Source organism: Perognathus longimembris, chromosome 6 (assembly GCF_023159225.1).
Source record: "Perognathus longimembris pacificus isolate PPM17 chromosome 6, ASM2315922v1, whole genome shotgun sequence".
Taxonomy (NCBI): domain Eukaryota; kingdom Metazoa; phylum Chordata; class Mammalia; order Rodentia; family Heteromyidae; genus Perognathus; species Perognathus longimembris.
The window spans coordinates 74,197,905-74,215,023 of NC_063166.1; the positions used below are offsets into that span (position 1 = coordinate 74,197,905).

General features: G+C 45.5%; 1 protein-coding gene across 1 annotated transcript in view; it reads right to left on the reverse strand.

Moving 5' to 3' along the window:
* Positions 1-698: 698 nt before the first annotated feature.
* Ptprt (protein tyrosine phosphatase receptor type T) overlaps positions 699-17,119 on the reverse strand; it is a 688,872-nt gene continuing 672,451 nt past the window's right edge. Inside the window, exons 30-33 of the mRNA XM_048349408.1 lie at positions 10,732-10,857; positions 9,714-9,877; positions 5,951-6,086; positions 699-5,059 (exon numbers count right to left, since the gene is read on the reverse strand). Of these exons, the coding sequence (XP_048205365.1) occupies positions 5,006-5,059; positions 5,951-6,086; positions 9,714-9,877; positions 10,732-10,857 (480 nt within the window). The 3' untranslated portion in view covers positions 699-5,005. The remainder of the gene's footprint in view (positions 5,060-5,950; positions 6,087-9,713; positions 9,878-10,731; positions 10,858-17,119) is intronic.

The following is a 17,119-nucleotide window of genomic DNA, read 5'->3' on the forward strand; positions in this document are numbered from 1 at the left end:
CAGCAACTGCAAGCAGAAGATGGATACACATGACCGGCCGGGGACAATGATCATTTGTTCGCAATGACACTGAGGTTCATTCCAAGGATGCACTCTTGTTCCAAAAGGGTCTGATAAGCCCTGCACGACACCCTATCCTGCTATAGCTTAGAAGCAAAGACTTAGCTCAATAGTTGATTAGCATCCTTGGTTCTAAGTGCTCATTAGCTGCTCATTTCCGCCCTTGCCTTCCTGTTTTCCTGACTACAGCCCTCTAGATCTATCCTTTCTAAGGTGCCCAAGGCTTCTCCTTTTGTATTCCCTTCTGTTTGCATTGTGTGGCTCAACATCCTATCACCAAAATTGGACCAAGTCAGTGACTGAAGCAAAGAATAAGCTCTCTCCTCTCCCAACATCATCTCTCACTGTGGTTGCACTGCACCAAAGTAATCTGGGCTTCCTGGTAGTGTCCCCCCTCCAAGGTACTGCATGTTGTGGGAACCCAGAGATTGTGTGTGGTTAAGGGAAAGTGAAGGTCTCTCTCGATCCCAGCCCTTACTAGGAGGTATGCCTTCAGATCTTCCCACATTAGCAGCTCCATTACTGTCTGCTTAGATACTGGCACCTCTTTGTAGAGGGCAGCATTCAGTTTCTTTTCCTTTAGGGTTTTGTAGGCTCAGCCTTTCCCATTCTGTCAGTGGGTTCTTTCCAGCATGCATCTGGAAGAGACTTTAGTTGAAGTCAAACCAGACAGAGTAAGGTCAATGTACCCTGCCCAGGGGAGGGTGAGCTGGTCTCAAACTTGAGTCTAGTACTGACTGCCTCAGGCAGAAGCAGCCTCACTGGCTCATTGTGCTTTCATTCTCTAGGGTCCATTAGTGTAGGCTGAACAAATCAAAAGCCACATGAGGTATAGGGAACATATTTAAAAAATATATTTATAGAAGCATATGAAAACTAATCAGGATAAATTAGGAAGTAGAATGTGATAAATACATCAAGAATTGTTAAAGTCAAACATGAGACTGAAGGAATTTAATGCTGTCTGTTGTCTGCTTGGGGCTTTACCAAGCTCTATTGAATGACTTGTTTTACTCTAGTCACTGATATTCTGCGTAATTCTATGGCAAAGACAATGATACGATGGTGGGAAAAGATTGTATCTGTGGTTCAGAAAAACCAGGTAGGTTCTGGCTTGTTCATTCATTAGCTATGGCACTCTGGCCAAGAGATTTCTTCCTCTGAAGACTGTTTCCTCCTCAGTAAAATGGCGCTAGTGATAATCACAGATATTCCTTAGGATTGTAAGAAGAGGTAAACTCAGATGTCATGATTCCCCTGTTTAGGGTCTACTGGTCCATGGGATAGGTGACATATGATGGGCCATGGCTCAGGCCATACCCACAATAAGCTGGCCCCTTCTATCCCCACAAATGGAGGCCTGCTAGCTAGAGGCCCAGAGGCTCTGGGCTGTCCATAATCTTCACACCAAAAGAGACGACAGGACATAAAATAGGATGCAGCTGAGATATATCCTGAAGCTGTCTAGGTCATCCACACATGTAGGTGGGGATAATACCTAGCTTGTTATTTAATTCCATCTATCTTTTCCAAACAGAGTCCATGTCTAGGGGTGGAAACCATAGAGAGACCTTTGCTAACAAAGCAGTGGCACTCTTTGGCACCTATGAGCTGAATCTAGCTTTGGCCACAGAGACCAAGAGCATTATTGTCCTCTGCTTATAAAAGGCGGAGCCTAGTAACCGGGGTGAGGCGAGGACATGCCCTAGGGAGGTTGTATTTGTTTGGGAGATTTTCTGGACAAAGGATTGAGTCTAAATTCCAGTGCACAGTTACTTCATCTTACCTAAGTCCTGCCATGTATGTCCTAAGGGAGATCCTGGAGAAATCATCTCCATTTGGGAGCCTCGGTTTCCTTGCCTATACTTGCCCAACAGCAGTTTACTACCCCTTCTTTGGAGGGTGCTTGGGTTGTGAGAAAATGAGGGATGAGCTGGCTCATGTTGGGTTACCCTGCCATGGCCAGAATTTCTATGTCTTGAAGTCCCTCTTTAAAGTTCCTCCATTTGAAATGATACAAACCACTGTCAATTTTTATCTGCCAGCGATTGCACCCTTTACCAAGCAGGATAAATCCTGAGACTTGGGTTAGGTAGCCTTTCCTCTCCCTTCCCCGTTTGGATGAGCTAAGAGCTGGGGAACTAGCATGCAACATGCTATAATCACACTACAGGTTCCTTGAGGCTGGGAAGGGCCATCACAGGACAGGGAGTGGAGCCAAGGGTGACCAGGAAGGCCAGTGGGTGCTATGCTGTAGGGACCAACCCTTCAAAGGAGAAGAGCAAGTTAATTCTGGAGTTCCTTTGCCTGCCTTTGCTTTGAGATGTTTCCTTTTGAATCTCCAAAGTGTCAGCCTTCCTTGATCAAGTCTGTTGTCCTTAGACTTCTAGACAGCTCTATGCCAATGGAAGCAGCTTCCTGGGGTGCCTTTCATGTCCTCTCCTAGTAGGCTTAAAGGCATGGATTGCTGAACCTGATCTATAGGCAAGCAGAGACCCTGGGTTTCTCCTAGGAGCTGAGTCTCATGATCCACTGCATATTTTGTTCCAGCAACAAAATAATTTTCAGACAGACAAAATACATATGATATTATAAAGGACACGCTTAAGGGGATGGTTTCACAGTGTCTGATGAAAGGTAAAAGAAGCACCCCCATTGGTCCACGGGGAGCCTTCTCCAGCAATAAGCTGAACGCATCACTGAAGAGGTGCTGTCTGCAGGGCAGCATCTGTACCCTCTGTGGGGCCCCTGTTCCCTGGCCCTGGCTTACCGCTTGTCACTACCCCTGTTCAGTGACATTCTAGCCAGGCTCTCCTCCCACCTATGACCTTCCTGATACTTTGTCTTATGCTTCACTGGCATTGTACATGCAGATACTTTGGCTTGCAGTTCATTTTCTTCCTTTGCCTTCCTGCTGAGACTCAGTGGGAACCCAGGTTGCTCAGGAAGCCCCAGGCAAAGATGAATCTCTCTTGTGCCTAGGCTTAGAGAACACTGGTAGGTTCCATTATTATTGCACTATAGTTCCATTTCTTGGCATAGACTGAGCCCTTGTGGGCAAAACCTATACATTATTGAATTCCATGCCCCTGCTATCCTGTTCAGGGCAATACCAGCCTGCAAGATGGAGCTTCCTAGATCTCAGGCCACCTAAGGCTATCAGATATTGTACCTAAATACTAGCTAGAGACCAAGGTAGAGAGAACGATCCCTGGCTGGCTCATTCATAGCCTGAGGGAATAAGAGAATTGTTTTCACCAAGGAAGAAATTAGATAAAACTAGCTTTCCTGGGAAGCCAGGAACAAGTTACTAAAATATATCTGAAATTCAGCGCTTCCCAGAAGAACTGGCATCAGAGGGAGAAAAAAAGAATTAAATTTCTACTCATGGAGTTCTCTGCTCAGAAGTTTCTAGCCTTATTTTTCCTCCATAAAGCAATTGCTTGGCTGAGAAAGTCTGAAGAAAATTGTAGAGAGAATTTTCGTGGCCATTATCGTTTTTCTTTTTGGAACGCAGGACAGCAGGATGCTTTGATTTCCTTGGCTGCAGAATGAAGATGACAATAGTACCTTGCTGGGGTACTAAGGACGATGGGAGGTGCTATGGAAGGTGCCAAGCATGACACCTGGAATCCAGTAGATGCTTAGCAAATGTTGGCTTCCTTCTTTAACTTACTCACACTTTGGGTGAGCCTCAGGCCTAATTCCATTGGCTCACTTAGAGCCAAAGGTTGACTGAGTCTTCAATAACTTTTTTCAAGATGGCAGCTGTATTTCTCTAGGAAGGCATTGGAAATTGGAGACAGAAATTATGCATGGAGCTAGAGCTCTATCTACCCACAGAAACCAGGGGTCATCTCAAACTAGCCCATCTTCTCTCCTTTGTTCTGTAGCTGTGTAAATCCTCATGGTAGAACTCTTCAAGGATGTGGCCAGGAAAAAAAAAAGAACAGGCACAAGAGATTTGTCTTGGAGCTACACATTCCAACTCCTATCCTACCTTTTAACATAAACGACTAAGATTTTATGCCCTCAAAAAAAAGTTTCTCTTCATGTACACCAGGAAAAGTAATCACTGTTCATTCCTCCCTAAAGGAACTTCCACCTGGGAGACACAGGGGTTACAGACAAGCCAGCCAGAGTCTTGCCCTCAGGGGGTAGCCCCTTTTTACAAAGATGAGGAGGAACAACAGCATTCCTTAGAGTTCCACACCTTTCCACAGACCATAAAAATAGCAAAGAACATCTTTTAGCAAAGTGTTTTGTGGATATAGCTGGCTGGCCAGTGGATAACACAAGCTCAAGGCCTGGGTTGGGGAAGGAAGAGAAGATGGTAGTGGGCCAAGCCCCATGCAGTTTGGTGTGAGAATGGAGAGGGCATCTTCTGTGGTTTACAGGGCATCCTGAGGTCACACTGATCTAGACTGGCATCTGTCCAGTGGTAGAGGCCTCTGAAGAAATTTAGAAGGGGGGCAACAGAGAAGTGACTTCCAAATGCCCTGGTCTTTACCATGAGAACATGGAGGACTAGAACCCACATCCCCAACACACATAAGAGAAGGAATGTGCTGGCCAGCCTCCAGCTCCCCAGCACCTGCACAGTCAGTTTGCCACAAGATCCACAAACTCTGGAAAGAAGGAAAGCAAGAGGTCTGAGAACTGGAAGTCTCCGGCCTTGCTTGAGTGTGCACTTTTGGTTGGGCCCGAGGCCGTGGCTGGTCAGGTAGAGAAGGGAAGCCTAGGCCCACCAGAGCAGTATCTCCTACACTTGCAGGGAACCCTCCAGAAGGTGTGGAGCTCTCCATGGAACATGGGGCCCCAGTCTTCTCTCTCCTTGGTGTTAGGCAGAGGATTCACCCGTGTACCCCCGAGCCCAGTCACTGTCATAAAGGGGATCAGGCTGCAGCAGTCTCTGGATTCCAGCAAGTTCCTTCATTCCACTGGGCTAAAAGGAGCTTAAATATTCCAGTGCCACCTCGTATACAAATTTATACTGTTCCTGGAGGGGGAGGGGAGAAATAGAAAAGAAGAAGAGGAGGCAAAGAGAGAGACAAGGGGGGAAATGTATTAGATTAGATGCTTACAGATTTTAGAGAAAACTTTGTCTACATCCAGCCTAAAAGTTCACTCAAAATGATTCATATCTGCACTTCTTTTAGGATTCTGCCTGATATGTCCTTCTACGCAAGCTTTCTGGAATGTCCAGCTGGGATTCCCTCTTATTTTTATCATTTTTTTATGATACCAGTGTTTTTCCCCAAGTTGTCATCTATGCATAGAATACTCAGGGATATCTGCTAACCATGAAGGTTTTGATTCTGCAAATCTGGAGTGAGTCTCAAGATTCCACCCTTCTTACAAACTCCCAGGTGATGCTGTTGGTGGTGGTATTTGAACCACATTCTGGGTTTGAATCTCATCTGAGTAAGATCATCCCATGAGTTAGCCATGTGGATGGATCATAAAGCTCCTCAGATGCTCTGTACCCCACTGTTGTGCTAGATCTTCATTATGCTTTCTCCAGTGCCCTAATTCAAGGCTTAATTATGTAACAATGAACATAAGTGGAATAGAATAGGTATGGACTGAACTGGAAACATAACTCACACTCTGTTCATCTAGAATCCTTCCTTTTGAGCCTGAATTAGTGCCCTTTTCCTTAGGAGCAGGAAGAACGTAAAACAAAGCATGGATGCTGGGATTCATATTTGAATTGTCCTGTGGTATGGAGGGGAAGGGAACAGGGCAGACAGCTGTGCATGCAGAACACAGACCATAGGTGTTCACCGAGCTTCTAGCTCTTGAAAGCTTTTTACTATTTGATGTCGCTTTCTCGTGTCCAGGAAACTTCCTGTGTCTGGATGTGGGGGAACAGCTCTTTGGAACTCACCAGGCTCTCCACCATGTTGGATTTGTTGTTCCTCAGGGTTTTCACGATGTGGAACACGTCGATGATGTTTTGCTGCTGGATCATCTCACACACGCTGCAGATGGCACAGAATGTCCCACTGCGGCCTCCCCCATTTCTAAACATAGAATAAAGAGGTGAGCCGTATTCTGGGGTGACCCCTCCTCCCACCCTGGGCATCTGCTGATTGTAAAGCCACACAATAGTAGTGAGGAGCTGCTGTCCCGGGCAATGCAACATAAGGCATAGTGAAAGCCTGTCAGGTGAAAGCCTGAGTGAGTTTTTGTTTGAGTCCTATTGGTTCCAGGAAATTTGAGGCCTGGGCACTGTCTCTTAGTGTTTATGCCCAAGGCTGTTGGTACTCTACCACTTGAGCCATAGATCCATTTCAATGGTTTTTTTTGGGAGTTTTGGGCTGGCTTCAAACCATAATCCTCAGATCTCAGCCTTGTGAGTAGCTAGGATTACAAGCGTGAGCCATCAGCACACAGCTTGGTATATGACATTTCAGGCTTCATTTATTTGTTTCTATGAACATGTTACTGTCTCCCAGAAGATGTTCTTGTGTCTTTGTATATATGCTGTCCACATCCCTTTCTAACACAATGCTCTGGTATACCTACATATCCAGTGAAGACAATGGGAGGTGCCAGGTGTTTTTCCTATTTCTTCCCATCCTGCACCAAGGACAGCAGAATTCTACCTGCATAGAGCCATCCAGCCCAGACTCAGGCCTGGGGGTCTGGGAAGCCTCTCCTTGGCTCTCTGGTTCAAGGAGGCTCCTGCTGATCATGAATATAGGGATAGAGTGCTCTTGGCAGGGTATCTCTCTGTGGTTCCTTCTTTCTCTGGCTCATAAATCATCTTCATGGAAACACCCCTCAAACTCTTTATAGAAAGCTCCTTTAGGAATCTACCTGATTCTGAACTCCTGGGCCTGTTGCCAAGATCAGCTAATGATTTCATGTAATGATCTGTGTCTAAGGAACATCTGGACAGATACTAAGGCCCTCCATCTCCCAGATGTTTTACCTACAGGACTCCCAATGACCAGATGCTTCCAGTATAGACAGTTTCCCTCCCCCTCCCCACTCCCTGGTGAATGACTGCATTTCAGTGATTTTTATGGCACTGCCTGGGGATATCTCCAGGGCATTATGTCTCTCTTGGTGAAATGACACTGCTATGTTGGTCACTTTGGCTAGGGAAGTCATGAATAGATAAGTATACTAAAACAAAAGGTAGGTTAAAACACACACACACACACACACACACACACACACACACACACACACACACACACACGAGAGTTCAGGAAGAGTTTCTGGGAAGGTTTTCTGAAGCCAGAATAGCAGAGTACCAGAGGAGGAGGTAAGAGGATGTGGAGGGAATTGGAGGAAGTGAGAGTTATCAAGGAATCAGCTGCCCATTTCTGGGATGTGGGCAGAGAGGCAGCATGATGGGATAGTGGACCAAAGAAAATTAGAAAGGGCAGGGATGGAGAGAAAAGAGATGAAAGATGAGAATCAGTAGAATCAGTGGTGACAAGGGGTCCCAAGGGTCTCTGGCACTTGGGCCCTGAGTCCCCACAAACAAGCATATTTATTTGAGTTCACACAGGGAAGGTTACCATGGATACGTGCAAAACATAAAACATCTATATTAATATTACAACCAGAGCTAAAACAGAGTTTGTGAGAGACACTGGTTCCCTTATTCTTTTGCGACTGCAGCCCAGGGGAAGTCCAGATACAATGTCCACTTATCTAGTCCAAGGTTAAGCTGTGAAGGTCTTTGGTCCAGCCTACAAGATCCCCAGCACAGCTGCTAGCCTAAGGAAGCGGGGGAGGGCAGCATTTCAGTCTCTTAACCATCTCCAGAGCTGTCTGTTTTAACCCTTCCATGGCCAGCTCTCAGCATTCTGAGTGCTGTTGAGGAAGTGTTCCAACCTCTCAAACCTTTTCCAGGTTTCACAGCTCAGCCTCAGAGTTCCCTACAAGAGACAGCTTAGAGTGGTTGATGTCACCCATCAACCTAACAGTGGCAGCCACATAATCTTCCTTGACTCCACTTAGATCTGTACCTTTATGACTCTTAAGATCTCAGGATGCACTTGTGTGTTTAACCTCTCTTAAGCTCTAACTTTCCTCACGTGTGTGTGTGCTGACTATTTAACAGAAAGTGAACAATTAGCTGGATTTGAAAAGACTAAACTCAATTCTTGGGTCAGTGCAATGCTACTAATGCTTCCACTTCAGAAATAATGTGTGTGTGTGTGTGTGTGTGTGTGTGTGTGTGAGAGAGAGAGAGAGAGAGAGAGAGAGAAGAGGACTTGGATTCAAATTTCCTGGAACACACATCTTTAAGGAGCAAAGTCCCCTGAATCATTTCTCCCCAGATCATTTGCATTCTAAGAAGCAAATGAATGATTATGAATCACACATTCCACACAGAGCTGTTGTCATGTCACGTGTAGATCTGCCATCATGGGGTTCAGATCTTTGTAGAATCTTTTTTTCTGGTGATCTCTTTATACTCCTAAAGTAGACTCTGTGATACTCCGAAGTAATTACATTTACATTTGCATATTTGCTACCGGTGACATTGCTGACCTTGGTACTGGCAGGCACATTATTTCTGTTTTCTAACTATTTCATGCCAGAACACTACTGGTCTAAAGATGATCTTATTCAACCAATCCACTGGACAGACGAGGAAAGCCAGGCTCACAACATTCAGTGATTTTCTTAATGGGGCACAGGTGATGAAACACACACCTGGCGTAATGACATTGGAGTTTACATGGCTAGGCTATGACCATTCTAAGACTGGAGTCAAGGCTCCCTTTTACCCTAGTAACTACTCTTGGGCTCACTGAGTCCCTAGAAACCCCAGCTCCCTGGGAATGCACATATCAGTTCCCCTTTCTGTGTCCCCATGAAGCCCATGGTAAGAGATGTTCCCGGAGGAAGCAGGCTCAGTGTGGTGGTGGGGAAGTGGATGGCATGCTAGCTTAAGGCCCTGGCACATACATCATCACTCCTCTCTCAACTCCCCAATCCCTTCCCCCATCTGTGCTTTGGCTTTCTCATTACAAAATGATAGCTTCTACTTCACAGATGGAATGAGGTGATTCATTTAAAAAATGTCTGGCTTAAGTTAACTTAATGCCTTTCCCTTTCTCCTTCTTCAAGAAATAATAAAGAAAGCTTTGGTCAGTGGTACCAGTGTTGTCCTGAGCTGTCCTGTGACTTGACTGGCAGGACACACCATACATCCTTTTGGTGAATGGGGCTCATCTCCCCAGTGGAAGCACAAAGGTCAGATCTGCCCCCACCATATTTTTATTCAAGAACATGCCATGTAACATACAGTTTGGGATATCTAGCTATTAAAAGATCACGATTGCTTTCAATATTTTTTGGGGACTGGCTTTGTTTGTTGTTGTTGTTGATTGTGGGGCTTGAACTCAGGGCCTGGGCACTGTTCCTGAACTCTTTTGCTCAAGGCTAGTGCTCTACCACTTTGAGCCACAGTGGTTAATTGGAGACAAGAGTCTCACAGGGATTTTTCTGCCTGGGTTGGCTTCCATGATCCTCAGATATCAGCTTTCTGAGTAGCCAGGATGACAGGCCTGAGCCTAGGACTGACATGCCTAGGATTGACACATGTGGTCAGTAGCATCCTCAGGTAGGCTCTACCACCCATCATCCCATTGTGACGGAGACACCTTCGTGGTACTTACAGGCAGTGGACCACAGTGCGTCCCTCCCTCCCATCGTACTGCTCCTGCCACTTCTCCAGACGCCGGACTGCTTTGAGCAGAGAGCGCTTGGATGGAGGGGTGTCCCGGTAGGCGGGCCAGCCAATGTACTGGAGGTGCTGGACTATACGATAGCCATCCTGTGGCTGAAAACAGAGAACCAGTTAGGGCTGCTTTGCTGGAGAAGCCGAGGGATACTGAGCTTCCAGATACCTCTGGAAGACAGATCCAGTGGAGACTAAACCATGCCACCATGGGGGAGTCACAGGCTACACTCATGTCCACCACGCTACCTTTGTACACATTGGTTGTCCTCCTCTCTCTACCTGGGAAACTCCTACCTAGACTTCAAATTCAATTTAAATATCCTCTTTAGGGACACCTTTCCTGAGTATACTGAGTTTTCTCTGTCTCTGCCTCTCTCCCCTCTCTCTCTCTCTCTCTGAGATTCCTATGTCAGAACATATCATCTTCCCATTAGATAGTAAATTCAGAAGGCAGAGATGAAGTTCAACATACCTTGGGCTCTTTGTAGAGACCAATAGTTACCCACCATTTAGTTCATAGCTTATTATTTTTCCCCCCTCCTACCCAGTACTTAGGCAGTGAATATTCTCTTGAAAGCAGCAAATTTTCCCTCTCAGTGCTCACAGGACATGGCTCAAAGCTTCCAGGATCCAATGGAGAGCCGCATGAGCTGGTGCCAAGGCAGTACACCACAGTGGGGTTGAGCTAATGCCTGGGAAGTTTTGTCTACATGGCAGCGAGCGTGTCAGGAAACAGGCAGATGGCAAGTTGGATGCCACCCTTTGCATCTCTCTAGGTTGGAGACATTGCTGGATCTGGAGCCCGAATCGGCAGCAACATCACTTCCCCCAGGAAGAGATGATCCGGAGAGCACAACACAGACTCCTGGCTGGCTCTACAGAATCCTTTCCCGGCAGCCTCCATCTGTTTGGTAAAGGAGAGGAATGGCAAGCAATGGCGGCCGTACACTCACCCGAGCCATGTTACAAATGCGGAATATTCTATGGATGATGTCCTCATCGATGTCTGCGGAGACGAACTCCACCTGGATGGGCCCGTAGCAACCGGATGTCTTCTCGGGCCAGTATTGCATACAGAGCTGTCAGGAGAAAAGAGGTCACAGAGGAAGCCAAGGACAAAGTGAGAGGGATAACAGTGTCATTCACCACCAAGCCTTCCTTATTTCGTACACTGGCAGGAAATGTAGTTTAGAATGGCAGAGTAGTATGTAGCAAATTAGAACTCCTGGTTTCCTTGTTGGGGAGCGGTGTCCACTTTATTGGGGGGGGTGCTGAAATATCAGGGCGCTGCACAAAAACACTGGGCTCAAAAAAACTTTGCTATGCAGATTTCCAACCATTTGTTAGGCTTGGCAAGCCTTGGGTTTCCTCATTCATAAATCGGTGATAATATCTACCTTGAAATGCTTCTGTCGGGATTAGAAAGAATGCTGAGGGCAGGGCAGGCGCAATCTGTTTTCTAATTGCTGTCAAAATTGTGGCAGACATTTCTCCATTCCCCATTCTTACACAGGATACATCCATGATTACATTATGAGTACCATAAAGGAAAATATAAGCTTTGGCATCTGGCCCTGTTGGATCCAAATTCAGGCTCCGCTGCTTACTCGTCATGTGCTCTCAACCTGTTTCTCATCTGTAAATTGGGATAATTATGCTTCCTTTGTACCATAAGAAAAGCTACCTAGTACGAGGAAATCTTGTTGATAATCTTTCTAATTATTTTTTTAAACTGGAATTGGGAAGAATTAGAATGTATAGCTGAAAACAATAAGCCATCGTTGCCCCTCAATCTAAGTTAGTGGTTCTCAGAGGCTGTTTTATCCTCTAGGGAGACATGTGCCAAATGCATGACCCACTTGAAGACTATGATTGGCATTGAGGCAAGAGAGGCTGGCATGCTTCTACAGTGCCTAGGGTAGTGTCCTCTAAGGTGTCTGACCCCAAATATTGGTAGCACAGACATTGAGAAATCCTGGCCTAACATCATAAACTGTTCATTTTTCCATCAAGAAGGAGATACCTCATCTCTCTCTATCTGATGAACTATGAGATGACATTGATGAGGAAAGAATATTGAGAGAAATGGCATGTTTGTGGCCATGAAGGGGGAAAGCACTTGTCCTCAATTTCCTGGCTCCCAAGAGCCATACAGATAGATCTTATCCAGGGCTCTGGGGCCCAGACATGCAGCACAGAGGCTAACTACAACTGAGGCTGTAGATGGGCTATGGACACTCAAGTGTAGCTCAGAAGATGTGCAGTTTGGGATTGTCTCACCCATGGGTGTTCCCCACGCACACATGAGCCTGCAGACAGGAAGCTAAACTGATGGAGGTGCTGTGGCCTCCTCTGATATAGGCTTTTCATGTGAGAGAAACATTGGCTTCTCTTTTATTGATGGATAACAGATAACGCACCCTGGGAAGTTACATATCAAAATGTCTTACTATCTCCTTTCTCCAGAAGTAGAATTAGGAGAAAAGAGGAGTGGGGGGGGGGGGGGAGAAATGTAAGAGAGGAGGGAAAATATCACAGCTCTTGCCTTTCTAACTGTGGAAAGCCATAATTCTTCCTTAGAGATAACATCATTCACTGTACAGCAGTGGTTGGAATACCACAGCCCAAATGCCATTGTAAACAAAGTTCTGTAAACAAAAGAGAATAAAACATAGCCATACTCCCTTGCCCTTGCATCATAACTGCTCTACACAGGTGCCTTGACTTACACAGGACTACATTCCCATTAACCCATCATGAGCTGAAAATATCATTAAGAGACAAAATAAAACAACAACAACAACAAAAGCCTGTACTTAGCTGACATTACTGGCTTACACCATAACCCTAGCTACTCAGGAGGCTGAGATCTGGATAATCTTACTTTGAAAGAAGCTGGGGAAGGAAATCACTACAGTCTCCATTTCTAAAATAACTAGCTAAAAGCAGGACTGGTGGGCTGGGGATATGGCCTAGTGGCGAGAGAGCTTGCCTCGTATACATGAGGCCCTGGGTTCGATTCCCCAGCACCACATATACAGAAAACGGCCAGAAGTGGCGCTGTGGCTCAGGTGGCAGAGTGCTAGCCTTGAGCAAAAAGAAGCCAGGGACAGTGCTCAGGCCCTGAGTCCAAGGCCCAGGACTGGCAAAAAAAAAAAAAAAAAAGCAGGACTGGTGGCATAGCTCAAGTGATAGAGCACCAGCTGAGCAAGCAAAAATTAAATGAATATAAGACATTGAGTTTAAACCCCAGAACTGGAGAAAGAGAGAGAGAGAGAGAGAGAGAGAGAGAGAGAGAGAGAGAGAGAGAGAGAGAGAGAGAGAGAGAGAGAGAGAGAGAGATTTAATACATGTAACCTATTGAACACTGTAGCTTAGCAACCCAGGGCTGCATAAGGTAGACAAGTCCTTGTTTCCCCTTGGTATCTGCGGGCTGCCTGACTGCAGCTTGCTGCTGCCATCCAGCCTCATCAGACAGTATCATATTATATGTCACTAGTCCAGAAAGATAACCAGGTTCAAGATTTGAAACATGGTTCCTACAGAATGTATATTTTATTCACAACACTGTAAAATAAATAAATAAATAAAACCCCTAAGTTGAATCCCTTGTAAATTGGAGAGTGTTTGCACTTTAATGTGAAGGATTCATCTTCACAGAGTTCTTTGTAAGTAGCAAAGGCATGCGATGTTTACAGCAATGGTGCTTTGCTTTCCAAGCACCTCCACCAAGAGTTAATCAAGTCTGTTGAGAAAGGAGGGGTGAATGTGTGTGAGCGGAAGAGGGCTGGTCACCGTAGGCCTCTATGGCTGGACAATCTGCTGCTGCTGAGCGGTGCAGAAATGACAAATCCATGATTTGAACTTCATTTCTCTTTGCCATTGGCTCTTCTGCCTTGCAACCTTCACAGTAATGAGGGGCTGGGACAGATAAGTCTGTGACTGGCTGGAGAACTTGGAATTAATCAGACCTGTCCATTTAAAAAAATAATTGCCTTTATCGCCTGCATTGAATTTAACCTTACCAGAGTTTGGCTGTGATCCTGACATGAGGTGTATAGATTCTGGGCTTTGTGGAAAGTCTATTACCCCCAATATTTTCAGCTGGAGTGAATGTGGACTGATTTGTCTCTTTTAATAAGATTTCCAGACCAATTTCTCAAGCTAATAGGTTCGACTGTGCCTCAAACAAGACTCCTATATTTTGGGGACACTTTCCTGCATTTGATTTTTTCCAGGTCACTCTCCCATGATGCCCAGAGGGATGGGGAAGGTTGTAGGGTTTTTCTAATTCTAAATCAGAGTCATTCTTTCAGATGAGTTCCCTAATGTGTGATCCTACATCATCACCAGCACTGGTGACACTCAGCTGAGACATGGGTGGGCAGATGTGGATTTGAGTTACCAAGGGGTAGCAGGGTCTTTCCAAAGCCCAGGACACAATATATAATCTATCTATGGGAAATGGGAGAAGAGAGCTCTGTTCCCAGTGACTCTTTGGGGCTTGGAAGTGATTCTCATGCATAAGAGATGTCCTTTTAGGTTGAGTTCAGGACTGCCCTTGTATCCAAGCATGTGGTTGCCCTTGTGTGGGAGTTGCCATTTTGACTTGTGCATGTCGCATTGTAAAAGGTGGGGAAATATGCTAGGGTTGCCATTTGAAATGCCTGAGGCTTACATACCAGCTTGATCACTTTCTACCCAAGCAATCTGGCCAAGTCTTTTAGTTCCCCCAGGTTTTGAGTAGCTGTAAATGTTCACATCTTCTAGCTTACTGTGTATTGAGTGAGCTGCTCGATGCACATGAGCTATACAAATGATGCAGCATTATTCAAAATAATATGGATAAAGGCAAACTTTCTTTTTTAAATTTCTTAGTCCTTATGACAATTTCTCTTTAGAATAATACCCAAAGGACCGTCTTTATTGCCAAAATTCCTCATCAGCTACCTGGTTGGACATAGCGGCACCATCAGGTAGCATTGTGGATGGAGGGACTGCTGCTATTCTCCATGCCAAAGGAGAGAGAGACACTTAGACAATAAGAGATATTTTGGAGATACTGGTAGAACCAAGGAAAGGCAGAGGGAAACTCAGTGTGCAATGTGTTCCTTCCCCTAAGCATTTCACTATTTTGTAAGTTTATAAAAGCAAGTACAGGGGCTGGGAATATGGCCTAGTTGTATAGTGCTCACCTCCTATACATGAAGCCCTGGGTTCGATTCCTCAGCACCACATATATAGAAAAGGCCAGAAGTGGTGCTGTGGCTCAAGTGGCAGAATGCTAACCTTGAGCAAAAAAGAAGCCAGGGACAGTGCTCAGGCCCCGAGTTCAAGCTCCAGGACTGGCAAAAAAAAAAAAAAAGCAAGTACAATGCTTGGCATCCATGAAACCACACTTATTCTCAATGCAACCTTGACATTTCCTTTCCTAGATACAAAGCTTGTAGTTGGATGTTTCGCAGAATAGGTTCAAATCGTGATTTCCCTCCCCCCCTTCTTTCTTAGTGCTTCATTTCCCAGTCATGTGGGGAGGGTGGTACTGTCCAAAGGAAGGTCTGACTACTGAGGACACACACAGCTAAGGCTGGTAGCCACATCCTGGGGGAGGGAGCTTGCCTTGTTATCTCTTATTACTTTGAAATGGCCACGCATCCTTCCTGGAAAGAAGCACTGGGGCTTCAGCTATTATTGGCAGAATGAGTGAAACCAAGTGGAAGTGGAGAAGCCTAAGAAGACAGCTCTGGAACAGCTGCCATCCATCCATTATTCCACCTAGTGATCTCCGTCACTGCTTGAGCCACAGAAAGATGTCCTTTGGGGGTTGCAAGTGCACGCGTGAAATGTAACAAATGTGGAGGGAGTCTGGCTTGTTAAACATCCTTTTCTTGCTGATGAAATCAGAAAGCTTGTTAGTCTCCAGAATAAACATGCTCTGATGAGGTGAATGAAAACTAGCAGATGGGCCTATTTTTGGAAGAAAAGAGAAAACTATTTTGTACCGTATTTCAGCACACCTTAGTTATGCCTCGGCTAATTAAAAAATACTTTGGTATGATGGAAAGGCCAGGGAATATCACAGCTTCAGAAATGAAAGACTCTGCTCATCAAGGTGCTTGTGACCCACAGGGACCAGAAGGCCACCCAAAAGGTGAAATGATTTAGTAATTTATAGAGAGAAGTGTGCAAGAGGCATTTGTTTTAAAATTCTGATTAGCAATTCTAAAACTCCTTTAAACAGATTCTGTAAAACACTGTAAGTGGCTTTAATACCCCACTAAGGAAGGCAGACTATGGGAGGAGAGAGAGAGAGGAACGAGGAAGAGAAGGACACACGGACAGTGAGGGAAGAACATCCTTACATCAGCTCTTCTAGTTCATTCCCAAGAAGAAAGGACAAGAGTAGAGCAGGTGGAAGGCAAACTCAGGGCCCACTTTAGAGAGGGGCTCTGGAGACAGCTGGATTTTGCAGAAAAAGGAATAACCTTTTGGGAGGGCTTGGAAAAACTGAGGAGGAGCTGGGAGAGGAGGTAGACAGGAAAAAAATGGTTGGAGCAGTAGAATGGGGGTGAGGGGAGGAGGAAAGGTGGGGCTCAAGAATGAGGATGTGTGATGTTCAACCTTACATTTGTGGGATACAAGCCTCACACTGCTCCTACCCAAGCCTTCGCTGGGAGCTGGAAATTTACTTGAGAGTGAAGTATCAGAGTGGATGACAGCTTTCCTGCACAGGATGAGGAGTAAGGATCACAGCCACTTTTATCGAATTCTTCAAAGTTAGAAGGAACTTGTCTAACCTCTGGGTCATACTAATCTAACAGAGGACAACACTGGGGCCTGAGAAAGTGAAGACATTGACGCAGGGCAATGCAACATGGGAATGATGAGAATAACACTTGAATTCAGATCCCTTAACCCAAGACGTCCTCTTCTACTACCATCCCCACTATTCAGGAGAGAGAGAGAGAGAGAGAGAGAGAGAGAGAGAGAGAGAGACCCCCTTGCAAAGTCCAATCTGAGGCTGGCTGAGATTCAGAGCTGGGCATGCTGTATATTTTGCTAGCATCTTAGGCTGTGCTTTCTCAAGCTGAGATAACAATGGAGATACCAATGCTTGCTATTTACCCTTCAGGCATGATGATGGCGAAAGACATCTCTGAAATATCACCTTCTTTCCCCTGGAAGGATGGAACACTTGTTCCTCCCTCCCCCATGAAAATATGTCACAGGCTTCTGACTATTCTCTACCCTACCCATAGTCATCTTTCTTCATGGTTTTGTGTCCCCTGAAGACTTAGGGCTTCCACAGTGGGAGGCTCAGAACTTGGCAACTCTGCTTAT